We start from the raw sequence: 17,234 nt of genomic DNA, 5'->3' as shown, positions 1-17,234 counted from the left end.
TTTTGAGTGGTCTTTAATTATGAGTCCATTACTTGATCTTAACCTCTGAGTTTCTGACCCAATGATTCCATCTTCTCTAGGCCCAGTGGCAGGATCTGTCTCAATGGCTTGGCTGCTATTGCCATCAAAATGTAGAGTCACTCCAACTCTCTCATGGGCCACAATTCCCAAGTGGGCCCCATATTATATTTTTGGAAGGTGGTGCTGCTAGGGATTCTTGGAAACCTTCTCTTCCTTTTTGTAAGCCCAGCAATGGATATAGTTGTTCTGCAATGACAAAGTCCCTCAGAATACCTGGACTGCCAGTATGCTGGAATCAGAACTCTTTAGTTTTTTTACTATATTTTTTTCTCTTTCTAATTTTTTTTGTTTTTAGTTTTGTTTTTGAAATACATTTTTTACATAATTATAGTATGTATATAATTTTGTTTCTTAATTTTTTCCCATTTCCCAAATGTTTTTCATATTTCTGAATACTATTCACATTTTTATTAATTGTGTCATATTTCAGTGAATACCATTCCACATAATTAAGGTATTTCTATTTTTTTTCTACTTGTGTTTAATTTGCTATGAATTTCCTTGTTGTGAGCTTTTCCTGTGGTTAAAATTTCTGTATTTAAGTCTATAGAATAGATTTCCCATATATAAAAGTGTATGGGGACTTCCCTGGTGGCACAGGGGTTGGGAATCCACCTGCCAATGCAGGGGACACGGGTTCGAGCTCTGCTCTGGGAGGATCCCACACGCCGCGGAGCAGCTAAGCCCGTGTGCCACAACTACTTAGCCCATGTGCCACAACTGCTGGGACCCACATGCCTAGAGCCCGTGCTCTGCAACAGGAGAAGCCACAGCAATGAGAAGCCTGCGCACCGCAACAAAGAGTAGCCCCCATTTGCCACATCTAGAGAAGGCCCGCGCGCAGCAACGAAGACCCGATGCAACCAAAAATAAATAAATAAAAATAAAATTAAAAAATAAAAACCACTTCTTTAAAAAAAAAGTGTATGAATATTCTAAAGTTGTATAGCATCATTATAAAATACTATAAGATCATAAGAATTTTATACAAAGAATAAATGCATATATTGAGGTGTTATCCTAGTCTGAATTTTTGTTAGTGCTTATTTGTTCTTAAGAATCAAGTATCTTTTTCAATATGTTTTTAAAATTCAGTAGATATCAAGATATCTTGAGTAATGTTTAGTTGATAAGTATACTTGAGTTCTGTTAATTTTTTTAATGTATGACTTTAATCCTTTTATTATAAAATCGTGTAAATATTCAGCCAGCACCAACTGCACATTATCAATAACTTAATTCAATATTCATTAGATTCCATGTGTCTGGTGAGTCTCTCATTGTCATAACTCTTCCTTGAAGACAACATTAGACACTGAATTGAAATAACAATGCTTTATCGCTTTTGAATTTCTTGCCTCTACCTTACATTATCACCATCATTGTTATTGTAAATATGTCATGTTTACTTAAGGTTACTAAGCATTAATTTAACTTTTACTTATGTAAAACCTTGGAAAACTGTTCAATTCTATTCATGTGTAAGGTGGCATTATACTCAACTACTACCTTTATTCAGTGAACTGAACATTATTAGTGTGTGAAAAACCAATGTAGAATTTTTTATAGGTGGTAATTTTTTTATCTTTAGGTTATTTGTAAACATTAATTAAATCTTTTTATCTTAGATTAAGCCAAACATTGGAAATCAGGAAATGCGTAGTTAATCCCTTGAGTTAATTGGTTATTATGTAAGAATGATGTCTTCTCACAGCTCACATTCTTTTAAGCATCGTGGTGAATTTATATTTTGTTTTTCAGGTGTTTCATTTTTTACTTTTGGTACCTTAAAGAGTGTTGGGCTTTCCCATGCTCCTACCCTTCTTGGCAGACCTTCATCAGACAATCCTAATGTCTTAGTTTTGAAAACTCACATAAACTTACTTTGTGGTGGTGTTGCTGGAGCAATAGCACAGACAATATCGTAAGTTTCTTCATCAACTTAATTAAGTCAAATTACATTTATCCAATACTGATTTTTAGCATTGGTTAGTTGTCTTATTTTTTCTAATAGATTATTAAAACACAGGATCCCTTGCGAAATATAAATATTAATTTAATACATTTTTTCCAATGTGCCTGCACTTTAAGCATATTATAAATAACTTCGTGCCAAATTGACCAAATTAGTTTGAACCTACTCAATTTCTGTGGATTTTAAAAGAAAGAAAGGAAGAAGAAAGCTAGAAAGAAACACTATAGTTTTCATCCATATTTCCTCATGAATGCCTGTATGAGTTTTCTGAAATTTGAGCCATTTATTTTGTGTGTGTGTGTGTGTGTGTGTGTGTGTGTATGTGTGTAGGTACAACTTCTCTTGCACTAAATCTTGAAGGCCTACTTTGTGCCAGTCAGTATGCTAGGCATTGGGAGTTTCACTGAAGGAAAAACAAAAGTATTGCCTCAAGAAGCCTATACTCTTTTTTTTTTTTTTTTTTGGCTGCCTTGGGTCTTTGTTGCTGCATGCAGGCTTTCTCTAGTTGCAGAGAGTCGGGGCTACACTTTGTTGCGGTGCAGGGGCTTCTCATTGTGGTGGCTTCTCTTGTTGCGGAGCACGGGCTCTAGCGCGCAGGCTTAGTAGCTGTGGCTCACAGGCTTAGTTGCTCCGCGGCATGTGGGATCTTCTGGACCAGGGCTTGAACCCGTGTCCCCGCATTGGCAGGCGGATTCTCAACCACTATGCCACCAGGGAAGTCCCAAGAAGCCTATACTCTTATTAAGACAGTAGCAATGCAAGGGAGTTTTATATTAATATAAGTGTATTAGGGACATAGATAAATTAGGTGGAAAGTCTAATTGGAAAGTTGGCTTTAGAGAATTTCTGTAGACCAAGAGAGATTGGGTAGATGAGATAAAAAAATGGCTGGAATACTAAGAAGCAGGAACTTTTCAGGAACAGGAAGAAGGGAAGCTCTCTGTGACTGAGGAGAATCCTGAAAAACAGGAAGACAACAGGAAATAGTAGTGTCACAAAGGCTCAAAAAAGAGTATCCAATGGATAAAGAAAACTCAAAGTAAGATAAGTACTGAAAAGTAAGGTATTCATCGGATTTCACAATGAAGGATTACTTTTGTGAAGGCAGATTCAGTATACTTGTGTGTGGGAGCAGATCATACTAGACTGAAAGTAAAGGAAAAAAGGTGTAGGGACTTCCCTGGTGGTCCAGTGCCTAAGACTCTGTGCTCCCAGTGCAGGGGGCCTGGGTTCAATCCCTGGTCAGGGAACTAGATCCCACATGCCGCAACTAAGAGTTCGCATGCCGCAACTAAAGATCCTGAATGCGGCAACAGTGATCCCGCATGCTGCAACTAAGACCTGACACAGCCAAATTAAAAAAAAAAAAAAAAAAAAGGTGTGTAGTTTACTTTTAGAAACATGGCTGCGGAACCTTGTTCATTTGCAGAGACATGATCACCTCTAGCTATTCTGGTTCTCTTCTTGGTTTTACTGCCCCTTTTCTTTTTTATTTACTTCCAATTTAGATCTTTAAAATCTGTCTTCTCTTTTCCACTTACTTCATAAGCTATATTCTACACCCACTGACTCTTTTTTTAAAAAATATTTATTTATTTATTTGGCTGCTCTGGGTCTTAGTTGCGGCACATGGGATCTTCGGTGCTGCATGTGGGATCTATAGTTGTGACATGCGAACTCTTAGTTGCGGCAACTTTCCCTTTTCAGGTATGTTGCTGATTCATGTCTTCCTCCTCCTACCTATCTGTGCTGATTTTTTTAAGGCCTAACCAGACTTTGGTCCTCTGCTCTTCCCGTAAGCATCAGAATAGCTCATCTATCTTTATGGTTTCAATGGTCCTCTCTGTACAGATAACTAATTCTATTTAAATCTTCATTGCTGACTCTCATTACTTCTCTAGCAAGCTCTGGGATGTTTCTACCTGGACTTCTGTCCTCAGTTCAAGCTCTGTAATTCATATACTGCTTCCTTGTCTTCTTTTTCATGTCTGTCCCCGGCCCCCAACTTTCCTGTTTGTTATTGATCACCATTAATCTTCTAGTCCTGATAATACCTTGAGATCATTTTTCACATTGTACATATCCAAATATTTTTGTCATTTTTTTAATTAAAAACATTACCTAGAATGTTATTTTCTTTCTTTCCCATTGTTATTTCCCTAGTTCTGATCCTTGTACTTTGTCTTCTTACTTTCTCTTTATTAATCAATTCCCTTCTACCCAGACACATCTTTTCCTGCTTGGAAACTGAATCCTTCAGGTTGAGGTTTTGGTCCCTTTATTCCCCATAAAGTTTTTTCCTCTCTCCACCTCCCATTAAAAGATAATTCAGGACTTCCCTGGTGGCGCAGTGGTTAAGAATCCGCCTGCCAAGGCAGGGGACACGGGTTCGAGCCCTGGTCTGGGAAGATCCCACATCCCACTAAGCCCATGCACCACAACTACTGAGCCCACGTGCCACAACTACTGAAGCCCACACGCCTAGAGCCCGTGCTCCACAACAAGAGAAGCCACCACAACGAGAAGCACGCGTACCACAACGAAGAGTAGCCCCCACTCGCCGCAACAGAGAAAGCCTGCGTGCAGCAACGAAGACCCCACACAGCCAAAAATAAATAAATATTTTTAAAATTTAAAAAAAGATAATTCATGGAGGGGAATTCCCTGGTGGTCCAGTGGTTAGGACCCCGCACTTTCACTGCAGGGGGCATGTGTTGGATCCCTGGTTGGGGAGCAGGGCCAAAAGCAAGGCCAAAAAAAAAAAAGGTAATTCATGGAGATGCTGCTTAGATGCATAGAGCTCTTCATCTATTAGTAATGTTATTTCTTAAGCTGTTTGGTTGGTACATGGGTGGTTTTTTTATTATAATTATTTCATAGTAAATTTAAATGTATATAAAAGTATATAATTATTTTTGTCATTTATCACTTATGTATATATTATATATATGTATGTATGTATATATACATATGTGTGTATATATATATGTATAAACGAGAGCTTTGAATAGGGAAGTAGCAGCTTTATGACATGGAAAATGTCTCTAAGACTCAAGTTTCTTTTTTTTTTTCTTTTTTTAAAAAAAATTATTTATTTATTTATTTTTGGCTGTCTTGGATCTTCGTTTCTGTGCGAGTGCTTTCTCTAGTTGCGGTGAGCGGGGGCTACTCTTCATCGCGGTGCTCGGGCCTCTCACTATCTCGGCCTCTCTTGTTGTGGAGCACAGGCTCCAGACGCGCAGGCTCAGTAGTTGTGGCTCACGGGCCCAGTTGCTCCGCGGCATGTGGGATCTTCCCAGACCAGGGCTCGAACCCGTGTCCCCTGCATTGGCAGGCAGATTCTCAACCACTGCGCCACCAGGGAAGCCCTAAGACTCAATTTTCTTATCTTAATATTGAGATAACAGTACCTACTTCACACAATTGTTGTAAAGATGGAATGAGATAATGTATGTAAATTGCTTAGCATGGAACCTAACATAAGCAGTCAACATTAGCCCCAAAAAAGTAATAAAAAAAAAATCACCTGGGGTCCCACTCCTAAGAGATTACTTTTGTATATTTCATTTTAGGCAATCTTTAAAAATTTTTTAAAGGTATAATTAACAATATTATATTAGTTTCTGGTATATAACATAATGATTTGATATTTGTATATATGGTAAAATGATCACGACAATAAGTCTAGTTAACATTCGTCACCATACATAGTTGCAGAATCAGGCAATCTTTTCACATAGAATTTTCTCTATCCTCTAAATGCGATTATCTGTATTGTTAATTTAGGCCTTAAGGAGAATTTTTTGTTGGCATACTGTATACAGGGGCACTTGCTGAATACTCTTAGGGTAGTGGTTCTTAACTGGGGTGGTTTCGCCTCTACTGGACGTTTATTAATGTCTGGAGACATTTTTGGTTGTTACAACTGGGGGTGTGCTACTGGCATCTAGTGGGTAGAAGCCAGGGATTTACCTAAACACCCTACAATGCCCAGGACAGCTCCCACAACTAAGAATTATCCAACCCAAAATGGCAATAGTGCCAAAGTTAAGAAACCCTGTCTTAGGGTTACAACAATGGAAAGCACTCAGTCTGTTTCCTCAGGAAGTGGCATTTAATTTGGTTTGGGGGAATAAATAGAACTTGATATTGGGTGATGAAAGAGAAGAATCATTTAACCCAAGGGAACCACTTAGGCAAAGGCAAGGAGACCTCTGTATTTTTGATTTTATTCATATGCCTATATCCTGATTCCCAGATTAGACAAAACAGTAAGAGAATAGGAACACATTATTTTCTAGCATACATAGGGCTTTGTATTCAATAATTGCTGAGTAGAAAACTAAAAATCATTTTTAAGTCCTTCTTTTTCTTCTTTTAGCTACCCATTTGATGTAACACGTCGGCGAATGCAGTTAGGAACTGTTCTTCCAGAATTTGAAAAGTGCCTGTAAGTTCTTCATTTGTCATTGTTCAATTTCTTTAGGAAATGTAATGTGTATAGCAAGAGTAGGGAGATAGGACTGTGATCTCACTATTAGTCTAGAGCTTTCATTTTACCTCCCATGGTATTCTTTGGTAAACTGAATTTAATCAGGTCCTAATCCTCCTATTAAAATTTTCATTTTAGGGAATTCCCTGGTGGTCCAGTGGTTAGGACTTGGTGCTTTCACTGTGGGGGCCAGGGTTCGATCCCTGATCAGGAAACTAAGATCCCACAAGCCTTGCGGCCAAAAAAAACCAAAAACAAGTTTAATTTTAGAGCAGCTCTGTTAAATAGAAATATGATGTGAGCCACATATGTAATTTAAAAATTTCTGGTAACCTAATCACATTAAAAAAGTATAAAAAGAAACAGATGGGGCTTCCCTAGTAGCGCAGTGGTTGGGGGGTCCGCCTGCCGATGCAGGGGGCGCGGGTTCATGCCCCGGTCCGGGAGGATCCCACGTGCCGCGGAGCGGCTGGGCCTGTGAGCCATGGCCGCTGGGACTGCGCATCCGGAGCCTGTGCTCCTCGACGGGAGAGGCCACAGCAGTGACAGGCCCGCATACCGCAAAAAAAAAAAAAAAAAAAAAAAACAGATGATATTGTTTTAAAATATTTTATTTAAACCAATATATTTAAAATTTATCACTTCAACATTTCAGTATTTTACATCCTTTTAAAAAAATACTAAGTGTTTGAAATCCAGGGTGTATTTTACACTCACAGCACATCTCTATTTTGGACTTGCCACATTTCATGTACTCAGTAGCCACATGTGGCTAGTGGCTACCACTATTGCATAGTACAGCTCTAGAGTTTTCTATAATCTGTAGAGATTTCGAATCATTCTGTTTGATTGGTGATGTGTTGTTCCTCAGGGGAAGAGCAGAATGTTTATTCAGGACCATGAATTGCCTTCATTCACCCAAAAGATTTTTTGAATATTTCAGTCTACGTTGCATATTGAAAGAGAAAGACAAAGCCCAAAATGTTGGTTTGAAAGGAAAGAACAGTGAAATAAGAAAGTCTTTATTGATGAAATCTGGAAGATAGTCCTTCAAGCTTTAGTTCTATAACCATTTGCTCATTGTAGCATAGAACTTGAGCAGAAGCTTGAGAGTTTAAAGGGCACCTGCTCATATATCCTTTAAAAAGACTACATCAATATTTCAAATATTATTATGAAATAGTGTTGCTAGTAAATGTCACAGACATAATGCAAACAAAATATATTGTATTAATGAGCCCCGGAATTCTATGCATAATGCTTGTACTTGTTTGGAATGAATTGCTCTTTTATTATGAATTTTTAGCTTTTTTAAAATAATTAATTAATTAATTTATTTTTGGCTGCGTTGGCTCTTTGTTACTGTGCACGGGCTTTCTCTAGTTGTGGCGAGTAGGGACTACTCTTTGTTGCAGTGCGCGGTCTTCTCATTGCGGTAGCTTCTCTTGTTGCGGAGCATGGGCTCTAGGTGCGTGGGCTTCAGTAGTTGTGGCTCTCGGGCTCTAGAGTGCAGGCTCAGTAGTTGTGGCGCACTAGTTGTTCCGCGGCATGTGGTATCTTCCGGACCAGGGATCGAACCCGTGTCCCCTGCGTTGGCAGGTGGATTCTTAACCACTGTGCCACCAGGGAAGTCCTTTAGCTTGTTTTAACACTTGCCTTCCAAAAGCTATTCAAGATGGCATTTTTAGCTTCTTTTAAAAATGCTGTTATGGATCCTGAAATTGTCTCTTCGTGACTGGGCATAAAGGTGTCATCATTTAACAATTCTCTTTCAGTACCATGCGGGAGACTATGAAGTATGTCTATGGACACCATGGAATTCGAAAAGGATTATATCGTGGTTTATCTCTTAATTACATTCGCTGCGTTCCTTCTCAGGCAGTGGCTTTTACAACATATGAACTTATGAAGCAGTTTTTTCACCTCAATTAAAAAATATTATTTTTTTCCTTAATAAACTCTCAGAGGGAAAAATAAAATGTTAATTTAATTTGGGGAGAACATTACTTGAAGGGGGATATTTACCCTGTCACAGGAACCACTGGTATTTTAGTACTTGATTTTTCTATTCATCACAAATCAAAAGTGCTTACTATACTTTTACGCCAAAAGTTATATCTTAGAACATTGCAAAAAAATCCTAAGCTGATGCTGGCTAATCAGTAAGGTTATTTGAAACCATTTTAAAGTGTTATTTGGATAGAACTAACTTAAAATGGGATTCAAAAGGTTGCCATTAGTTTTATCATGCTATTCCAAACTTTTAATTGTAATCATGATTTTCAAAGACTCTAATGTTGGTTGCTGTTATTATTATTATTAACAGTCTTGGTTATATTGCAGCAGAATGATAAGAGCTGAAATTTTAAGTTATATAAAACATAGGTTAGAAGCCAGCATTGAAGTATTGTTCTTAATATTTCTCTTCTCATAATTCTGCTCCACTGGATAAAAGGACAAACAGTTTTTCTCTTCATTTTTTGATAAATGTTGTATTCAAAAAGTAACCATGTAGAGACTCATCAGTAAGTCAAGATTTTTCAGGTATTGCTCAAATGTTATTCCCAGTTTCTGAGTGATTTAAATGTGTTTTTAAAAGTCAATGTATTTCCCAAAGACAGTAATAGTAAATACTGAATATCTTTGCTCTCAAAACAAGTTAGCATTATAGATTTGTTTTTGTTAGATGATTTGATGTATACTAGAAAATTTATTTAAGTGGACTGTGAAATATCCATTAATATAGATGTGAATGTCAAAGAATGTTTCCAAGTATTATGTTATGACACAGCAACTAGTTCTTCCATGTAAAATAATTTTAGTGCAATATAAACTTAAGTAGAAATGTAAAACATGATCTGAATTGCTATCATTTATATTAAAATGGTTTAAAATGTAAGAATTCCAGTTATTATGTTTAGAGTAGTTTTTATGTTTTATTATAAGCATGACAAAAATGGGAGGGGAACAGTTATAGTTCTGTCCTCAGAAACAGCAATTTGTAGAATTGATGTGATTTTTAAGACATTAGAAAACTAAATTGAAAGTGTTATTTCTGCTTCAATTTTTATTTTTTTTGCATAAAAGATTTCTTGTCATAACTTGGTAAAAATTTTATGAACTGGTTTCATTTTCAAAGTCTTTATTTTAAAATAAATGTGTATCTTTGTATGATTTATAAGTGTACCCACAGGTAAAAATACATGTGTTCCTAAAAGTATTTTGTATATTTTCATTTCTCGGCTACACTGTAGCTAAATACTGCTATCAAATCTCAAGATAATTTAAATGTATAAAATAAGTATCTCAGTTATGTTAACAATAAAAGAGGACTGCAAATATTTTTTTAAATAAAAATTTGCATTCTATGTCTGTTACAGAATACATAGGTTATTAAAAATAAATTTTATTCATATTTCAACAATTATTCCTCTCTTTTAACTATTTGCATTATTGAAGCACAAATATTAAGCATAATGGAAGAATACTTACAATAATGACAGTATTTTTATCTGATTTATTTCAGATTGATAATGCAAAGTGAATCTTGACAGATTATCTTCAATTTGAATATTGACTGTTTCTGTTTTGATCTCCATTGTAATACTTTCCTTGCCTTTTATTGGGTACAGTCCTCTGATCTATAGAATGGGGCAGTGATTTTGTTTAGGGATTGATGAGTGAGGTACCATTCCTAGCTCTTAATGGGGGTCTGTATGGAGATGAAAAGGTTAGTGGGTATATATAATAATATCTTACAACGTTTTCCCCCAGATTACTCAACATCCATTTATGCAGCACCCATTGTGTGCCACGGATTATATCAGCATTATGGGGGCATACCTTGAGAGGTCTATTAACTGTACTTGCAGTCTGATTTGGATTCCCAATAGCATCTATCACTGGGTATTTCTCTAACAGGGTATGTACCATACTTTTTGGTTACTGCATGTTTACTTGTCCTCCCAATTGGTTCTTTCATGGGCAGAATCATACCTTCATCCCCTTTAAGGAGCACAGGGTATGACATCATAATAGTTGCTCAGTGATGTTTACTGACGGGCAGAAGAAAGGTTGGGTCCCTGTTTTTGGAGAAAATGTTCTAGTAGGAGAGAAACGAGGCACAAACAGTTCAGGGAAAGAGCAATTTAGAAAGAAAGTTAACTTGTTTTTTCTTCACAGAAATGTCTTGTTGCTAATTTGAGCCAGGATGAATGGCAAATAACAACACCTATATTATATGAGTATGCATTGCCTTGCAGAGCTGGGCCAATGATATCTGACATACTTGTATGGCAACTGTATACTTAAACACTTACATCAATTCTTTGAATATTAAACATTGTTACAAACTAGAAATCAATGACAAATAGTAAGTTATGTATATTTCCTGAGGATTTACTATGTTCCATTCCTTATTTTAAGCACTTTCTTTTTTTTTTTTTTTTTTGTGGTATGCGGGCCTCCCTCTGCTGCGGCCTCTCCCGTTGCGGAGCACAGGCTCCGGACGCGCAGGCTCAGCGGCCATGGCCCACGAGCCCAGCCGCTCCGCGGCACGTGGGACCCTCCCAGACCGGGGCGCGAACCCGGCTCCCCTGCATCAGCAGGCGGACGCGCAACCACTGCGCCACCAGGGAAGCCCTTTAAACACTTTTGATGCCTTAACTCTATAACAGTACTATAAGCTAGGCACTGTTAAATATTCCTTTTTTACAGTTGGGATAATTGAGACCCAGGGATATCAAGTAACTTGCCCAGGTTCACACAATAAGTGGTGGATCTAAGCCCAGTGTGAATGAAGCTCCCTGAGTGAGGGAGTAGCAATAAATAGGTTGGAGAAGTAGACAAAGGGCAGATCAATGTATTTAGGGCTCTATAGGATATAGTAATGATTTTGTCTTTTATTCTAAATGCAATGGGAAGCCTTGAAGGTTTTCAGTAGGGGAATAAAATTGCCTGATTATATTTTTACAAAGATCACTCTGCTTTATCAACAATTATGTGCCCTTAAAACAGAAATCAGGAAATTCTCTGGTGGTCCAGTGGTTGACTCTGTGCTTCCAATGCAGGGGGCGTGGGTTCGATCCCCAGTTGGGGAATTAAGATCCCACATGCCGGCGCAGCCAAAACAAACAAACAAACAACATAACAAAATAAAAAACAACAGAAATCAACAAAATTAAAAACAGACAATAGAGAAAATAACAAACCCCAAAATTGGTATTTTGAAGAGATCAACAAAATTGGTAAGCTCTTAGCTAGACTGATAACTGAAAAGGAACATAAATTACCAATATCAAGAATGGGTGGGCTTCCCTGGTGGCGCAGTGGTTGGGAGTCCGCCTGCTAATGCAGGGGACACGGGTTCGTGCCCCGGTCCGGGAGGATCCCACATGCCGCAGAGCGGCTGGGCCCGTGAGCCATGGCCGCTGGGCCTGAGCGTCCGGAGCCTGTGCTCCGCAACGGGAGAGGCCACAGCAGTGAGAGGCCCGCGTACCACAAAAAAAATAAAATAAAATAAAATTAAAAAAAAAAAAAAAAAAAAAGAATGGGGAATTCCCTGGTGGTCCAGTGGTTAGGACTCCACGCTTTAACTGCTAAAGGCCCGGGTTCAATCCCTGGTTGGGAAACTAAGATCCCACAAGCCATGCGGCGTGGCCAAAAAAAAAAATAATGAAAAAGATGACATTACTATGGATCCTATGGATGTTAAAAAGATAATACGGGATTTCTAAATAACTCTTTGCTAAGGAATTTGATGACTTAGATGAAATGGACAGAGGCTTTGAAAATCACAACCAAAACTGATGTAGGTGAAACAAATCTGCATAACCAATTAAAGAAACTGAATTTATCAAAAATCCTTCCACAAAGAAAACTCCAGGCTCAGATTGTGAATTCTATTGGACATCTAAGAAAGAAATAACTTTATACAAACTTTCAGAAATTAGAAGACAGCACTTTTATGATGCCACTGTAACCCTGATGCCCAAACCTGACCAAGTTGTTACAGAAAAATAAAATTACCAACCAGTATCCTTCAGGAACAAAGATGGAAAAATCTTTAACAGCATATTAGCAAATCAAATCCAGCAAAACATAAAAAGTTTATTGTGACGAAATTGGGTTTATCCTAGGAATGCCAAGTTGTTTCACAATCTTAAGTCAATAGTGTAATTTCCTGTAATCACAGAATAAAGGAGAAAAACACATGATTCTTCAATAGATGCAGAAAAAGCACTTGGCAAAATTCAAAATTGATACATTATAAAAATTAATCACATTAGGTTAGACCTTCGTCAATCTGATAGAGCATTTTGTCAGATTGATTTTCCAACCGTACATCTCATCTCACATGTTCTTCTCGTGTCATTGACACTCATCCTATCAAGAGGGAGAGACCGTTCCCTCCCCTTACAGCTGGTTGAGTGGGCTTGTGTCTACAGTGGAAGTGATGCTGTGTTACTTATGAAATTACGTCATAAAGCTGAAATAGCTTCCATCTGGTCTTTTGGAATGCTTGCTCTTGGAATCCTCACAACATGCTGTGAGGAAGCCAGGCAGCCCCTGTAGAGAAACTGTCAGCCAACCTCAACTTGCCAGCCATTTGAGTAAGCCATCTTCAGGGTGGATCCTCCAGCTTCCAGCTGATGCTTCATGGACAGAGAAAAGCTCTCCTCACAGATCCCTGCCCAAAATGAAAATTCATAGCTAAAAAAATGATTGTCGGGGACGTCCCTGGCCGTCCAGTGGTTAGGGCTCCTCGCTTCCACTACGGGGAGCGCAGGTTTGATCACTGGTTCGGGAACTAAGATCCCACATGCCACAAAAATAAATAAATTAATTAATTAAAAAAAGATTGTTGTTTAAAGACACTAAGTTTTGGAGGTTTTTGTTTTTTACATAGATTAGATAACCATAGCAAATATTCATGAAAAACCTACAGCTAGCATCATATTTAATAGTGAAATATTGAATGCTTTCCTCCTAAGATCAGTAGAAGGCAAGGATGCCCAGTGTCAGAACTTCTATTTAACCAGTGAACTTAAGTAAGAAAGTGAAATAAAAAGCATAAAGATCAGAAAGGAAGAAGTAAAACTGCCTCTAGTTGTAGATGACATGATTATTTACATAGAAAGTCTTAATGAATCTACAAAACAACTGCTGGCAAAGTCTCAGGATATAAGGTAAATTTTATTTATCTTATTTTTTTGGCCGCACCATGCGCCATGTGGGATCTTAGTTCCCTGACTAGGGATCAAACCTGTGCCCCCTGCATTGGAAGTGTGGCATCTTAACCACTGGACCACCAGGAAAGTCCTAAGGTAAACTTTAAAGATTGTATTTTTATATACTAGCAGGAAGCAATTGAAAAACAATTTCATTTAAAATGGCATCAAAAAATATACTTAGGGCTTCCCTGGTGCCGCAGTGGTTAAGAATCCGCCTGCCAATGCAGGGGACACAGGTTCGAGCCCTGGTCCGGGAAGATCCCACATGCCGCGGAGCAACTAAGCCTGTGTGCCACAACTACTGAGCCTATGCTTTAGAGCCTGTGAGCCACAACTACTGAAGCCCGCGTGCCTAGAGCCTGTGCTCCGCAAAAAGAGAAGTCACCACGATGAGAAGCCTGCGCACAGCAAAGAAGACCCAACACAGCCAAAAAAAAAGTAAATAAAATAAATTTTTAAAAACTTGTGAAAAAAATATATACTTAAATTTAACAAAATATATGCAAGAGCTTTACACTGACAATTACAAAATGTCGCTGAGAGACATTAAAGAAAATCTATATAATTGGAGAGAGAAACCAGGTTAATGCATTAGAAGTCTCTATATTTTAAAGGAATCAATACTTCTCAAACTGATTTTTAGGTCTAATGTAATCTCAATCATAATTTCAACAGGCTCTTTGTAGAAATTCACAACCTGATTCTAAAATTTATATAGAAATGTGAAGTACCTAGAATACCCAAAGCGATCTTTAAAAAGAACAAAGACATACAGTACCTGTCTGTATGACTTACTGTAAAGCTGTAGTAATCATGACAATGTGATACTGGCATAAGGAGTCACAAACATCAGAAGAACAGAATAGAGAGCCAGAAATGGACCTATACTTATATAGTCGTTTGATTTTTTTTTAACAAGGTGCCAAAGCAATCCCATGGGGGAAGGGTAGTCTTGTACAGGTGCTACTGGAAAAACTGGATATGCACATGGTTGGGGGGATGGTGAGGGGGGAACACAACTCATTCTCTACCTCATACCACACAAAAATTAATATTAGATGGATCATAAACCTAAATGAAAAATAAAACAATAAACTTCAAGAAGAAAACAAAGGAGAATATCTCTATTTCCTAGGGGTTGGCAAGGATTCCACAGGTCACAGAAAGTGAAAAGCATAGAAGAAAAATGGATAAATTAGACTTCATAAAGATTACAACTTTCGCATATCTAAAGATATTGTTACCGAACCAAACTTGGGTCTGCTCACCACTGCAGTAAAGCTACTGACACTGGGTTGTGGTGAAGGAAAGTGCAGCATTTACTATAAGGCGCCAATACAAGAAGGATGGAGGGCTCATGCTCTAAAAACCCCAAACTCCCCGAAGGGTTTCAGCAAAGCATTTTTAAAGGCCAGGTGAGGGGGTGGGGTCGCAGGGTATGTGATCAGCTTGTGAGGTAACAGGGCAGTGTCACAGGGGTTAACATCATCAGTCAGGCTCCAGCAGGCCTGGGGGCTATGTGTTCATGATCATCAAGTAGTTTACACCTTCCAGGGAGTTTCCTGGTGGTCTAGTGGTTAGGATGCCGGGCTTTTCCTACTGTGGCCCAGGTTCAGTCCCTGGTCGGGGAACTGAGATCCCACAAGCTGCATGGTGTGGCCAAAAAACAAAACAAACATCTTCCATTTGGTGGGGGGTTTTCACATCTATAGAACTACTCAGGAAATGTGTATCAGATACTATTATCTAGGGACTTCAGAGAGGAGCTAAAGCAGAGGATTTGGGGAAGGCCCTATAGGGTCCTGCTGGGTTACAATTCTGTTAAGAAAATGAATAGGCAAGCCACAGATGGGGAGAAAATACAAAACCTATCTGACAAGTCTTTTATTAAGAATTATATAAAGAATTCCTGGGGAATTCCCTGTGGTCCAGTGGTTAGGACTTTGAGCTCTCACTGCCGAGGTCCTGAGTTCAATCCCTGGTCGGGGACCTAAAATCCCACGCCGTTTGGCACATCCAAAAAAGAAAAAAACTATTTTGTAATTCAATAATAAAAGAACAATGCAGTTAAGAAAAAAATGGGCAAAGGATTTTTAAAAAAGATTTATTTAGGGCTTCCCTGGTGGCGCAGTTGTTGCGCGTCCGCCTGCCGATGCAGGGGAACCGGGTTCGCGCCCCGGTCTGGGAGGATCCCACATGCCGCGGAGCGGCTGGGCCCGTGAGCCATGGCCGCTGCGCCTGCGCGTCCGGAGCCTGTGCTCCGCAACGGGAGAGGCCGCAACAGAGGGAGGCCCGCATACCACAAAAAAAAAAAAAAAAAAAAAAAAGATTTATTTATTATTATTATTACTTTTAAGTTTATTTTATTTATTTATTTTTGGCTGTGTTAGGTCTTTGTTGCTGTGCTCGGGCTTTCTCTAGTTGCCGCGAGCGGGGGCTACTGTTCATTGCGGTGCGCGGGCTTCTCATTGTGGTGGCTTCTCCTGTTGCGGAGCATAGGCTTCAGGCGCATGGACTTCAGCAGCTGTGGCTCACGGGCTCTAGAGCGCAGGCTCAGTAGTTGTGGCGCACGGGCTTAGTTGCTCCGCGGCACGTGGGATCTTCCCGAACCAGGGCTCGAATCCGTGTCCCCTGCATTGGCAGGTGGATTCTCAACCACTGCGCCACCAGGGAGGCCCTATTTATTATTTATTTATTTAATTTATTTTTGGCTGTGTTGGGTCTTAGTTGCGGCATGCAGGATCTTCGTTGAGGCACATGGGATCTTTCCTTGTGGCACGTGGACTCTTCGTTGCGGTGCTCTGGCTTCTCTCTAGTTGTGGCGTGTGGGTTTTCTCTCTCTAGTTGTGGCGCGGGCTCCAGGGCACGTGGGCTCTGTAGTTTGCCGCACGTGGGCTCTAGTTGAGGCGCGCGAGCTCAGTAGTTGCAGCACGTGGGCTTAGTTGCCCCACGGCATGTGGGATCTTATTTCCCTAATCGGGAATCAAACCCGCATCCCCTGCATTGCAAGGCGGATTCTTCACAACTGGATCACCAGGGAAGTCCCTGGGCAAAGGATCTGAACAGACATTTACAAAGGAGGATATACAAATGACTGAGCACATGATAAAGTAATTTCATTAGTGATGGGGATGTGCAAATTAAGACTGAAAAGACTGATAGCATCAAATATTGTCAAGTATATGCAGAAACTGGAATTCTGAAACATCATCGGTGATAGTGTAAAATATTACAACCACTTGCATAAAGGTCTGGCAGTTTCTTATGTTAAACCTAAATATAAACCTACCCATGGCCCAGAAATATCACCCCAAGGTATTTACTCAAGAGAAACAGAAGCACACATCCCTGAAAAAAATGTATACAAGAATATTTGTAGGGCTTCCCTGGTGGCGCAGTGGTTGAGAGTCCGCCTGCCGATGCAGGGGACACGGGTTCGTGCCCCGGTCCGGGA

General features: G+C 39.3%; 1 protein-coding gene across 3 annotated transcripts in view; it reads left to right on the top strand.

Annotated features, from left to right (window-relative positions):
• LOC102988942 (solute carrier family 25 member 16) overlaps nucleotides 1–17,234 on the top strand; it is a 74,745-nt gene that overhangs the window by 24,625 nt on the left and 32,886 nt on the right. For 2 of the 3 annotated variants that reach the window (XM_024132084.3, XM_055080954.1), the window contains exons 7-8: nucleotides 1,843–2,005; nucleotides 6,438–6,506. In XM_024132084.3, the coding sequence (XP_023987852.1) occupies nucleotides 1,843–2,005; nucleotides 6,438–6,506 (232 nt within the window). Of the gene's footprint in view, nucleotides 1–1,842; nucleotides 2,006–6,437; nucleotides 6,511–17,234 lie in introns of those variants that run through there. The other variant, XM_024132085.2, reaches the window with a different exon arrangement.

The sequence above is a fragment of the Physeter macrocephalus genome, chromosome 20 (genome assembly GCF_002837175.3).
Source record: "Physeter macrocephalus isolate SW-GA chromosome 20, ASM283717v5, whole genome shotgun sequence".
In the NCBI taxonomy this organism is placed as follows: Eukaryota; Metazoa; Chordata; class Mammalia; order Artiodactyla; family Physeteridae; genus Physeter; species Physeter macrocephalus.
The sequence above is the reverse complement of the archived record's forward strand: the minus strand, read 5'-3'. Positions and strand labels throughout refer to the sequence as shown.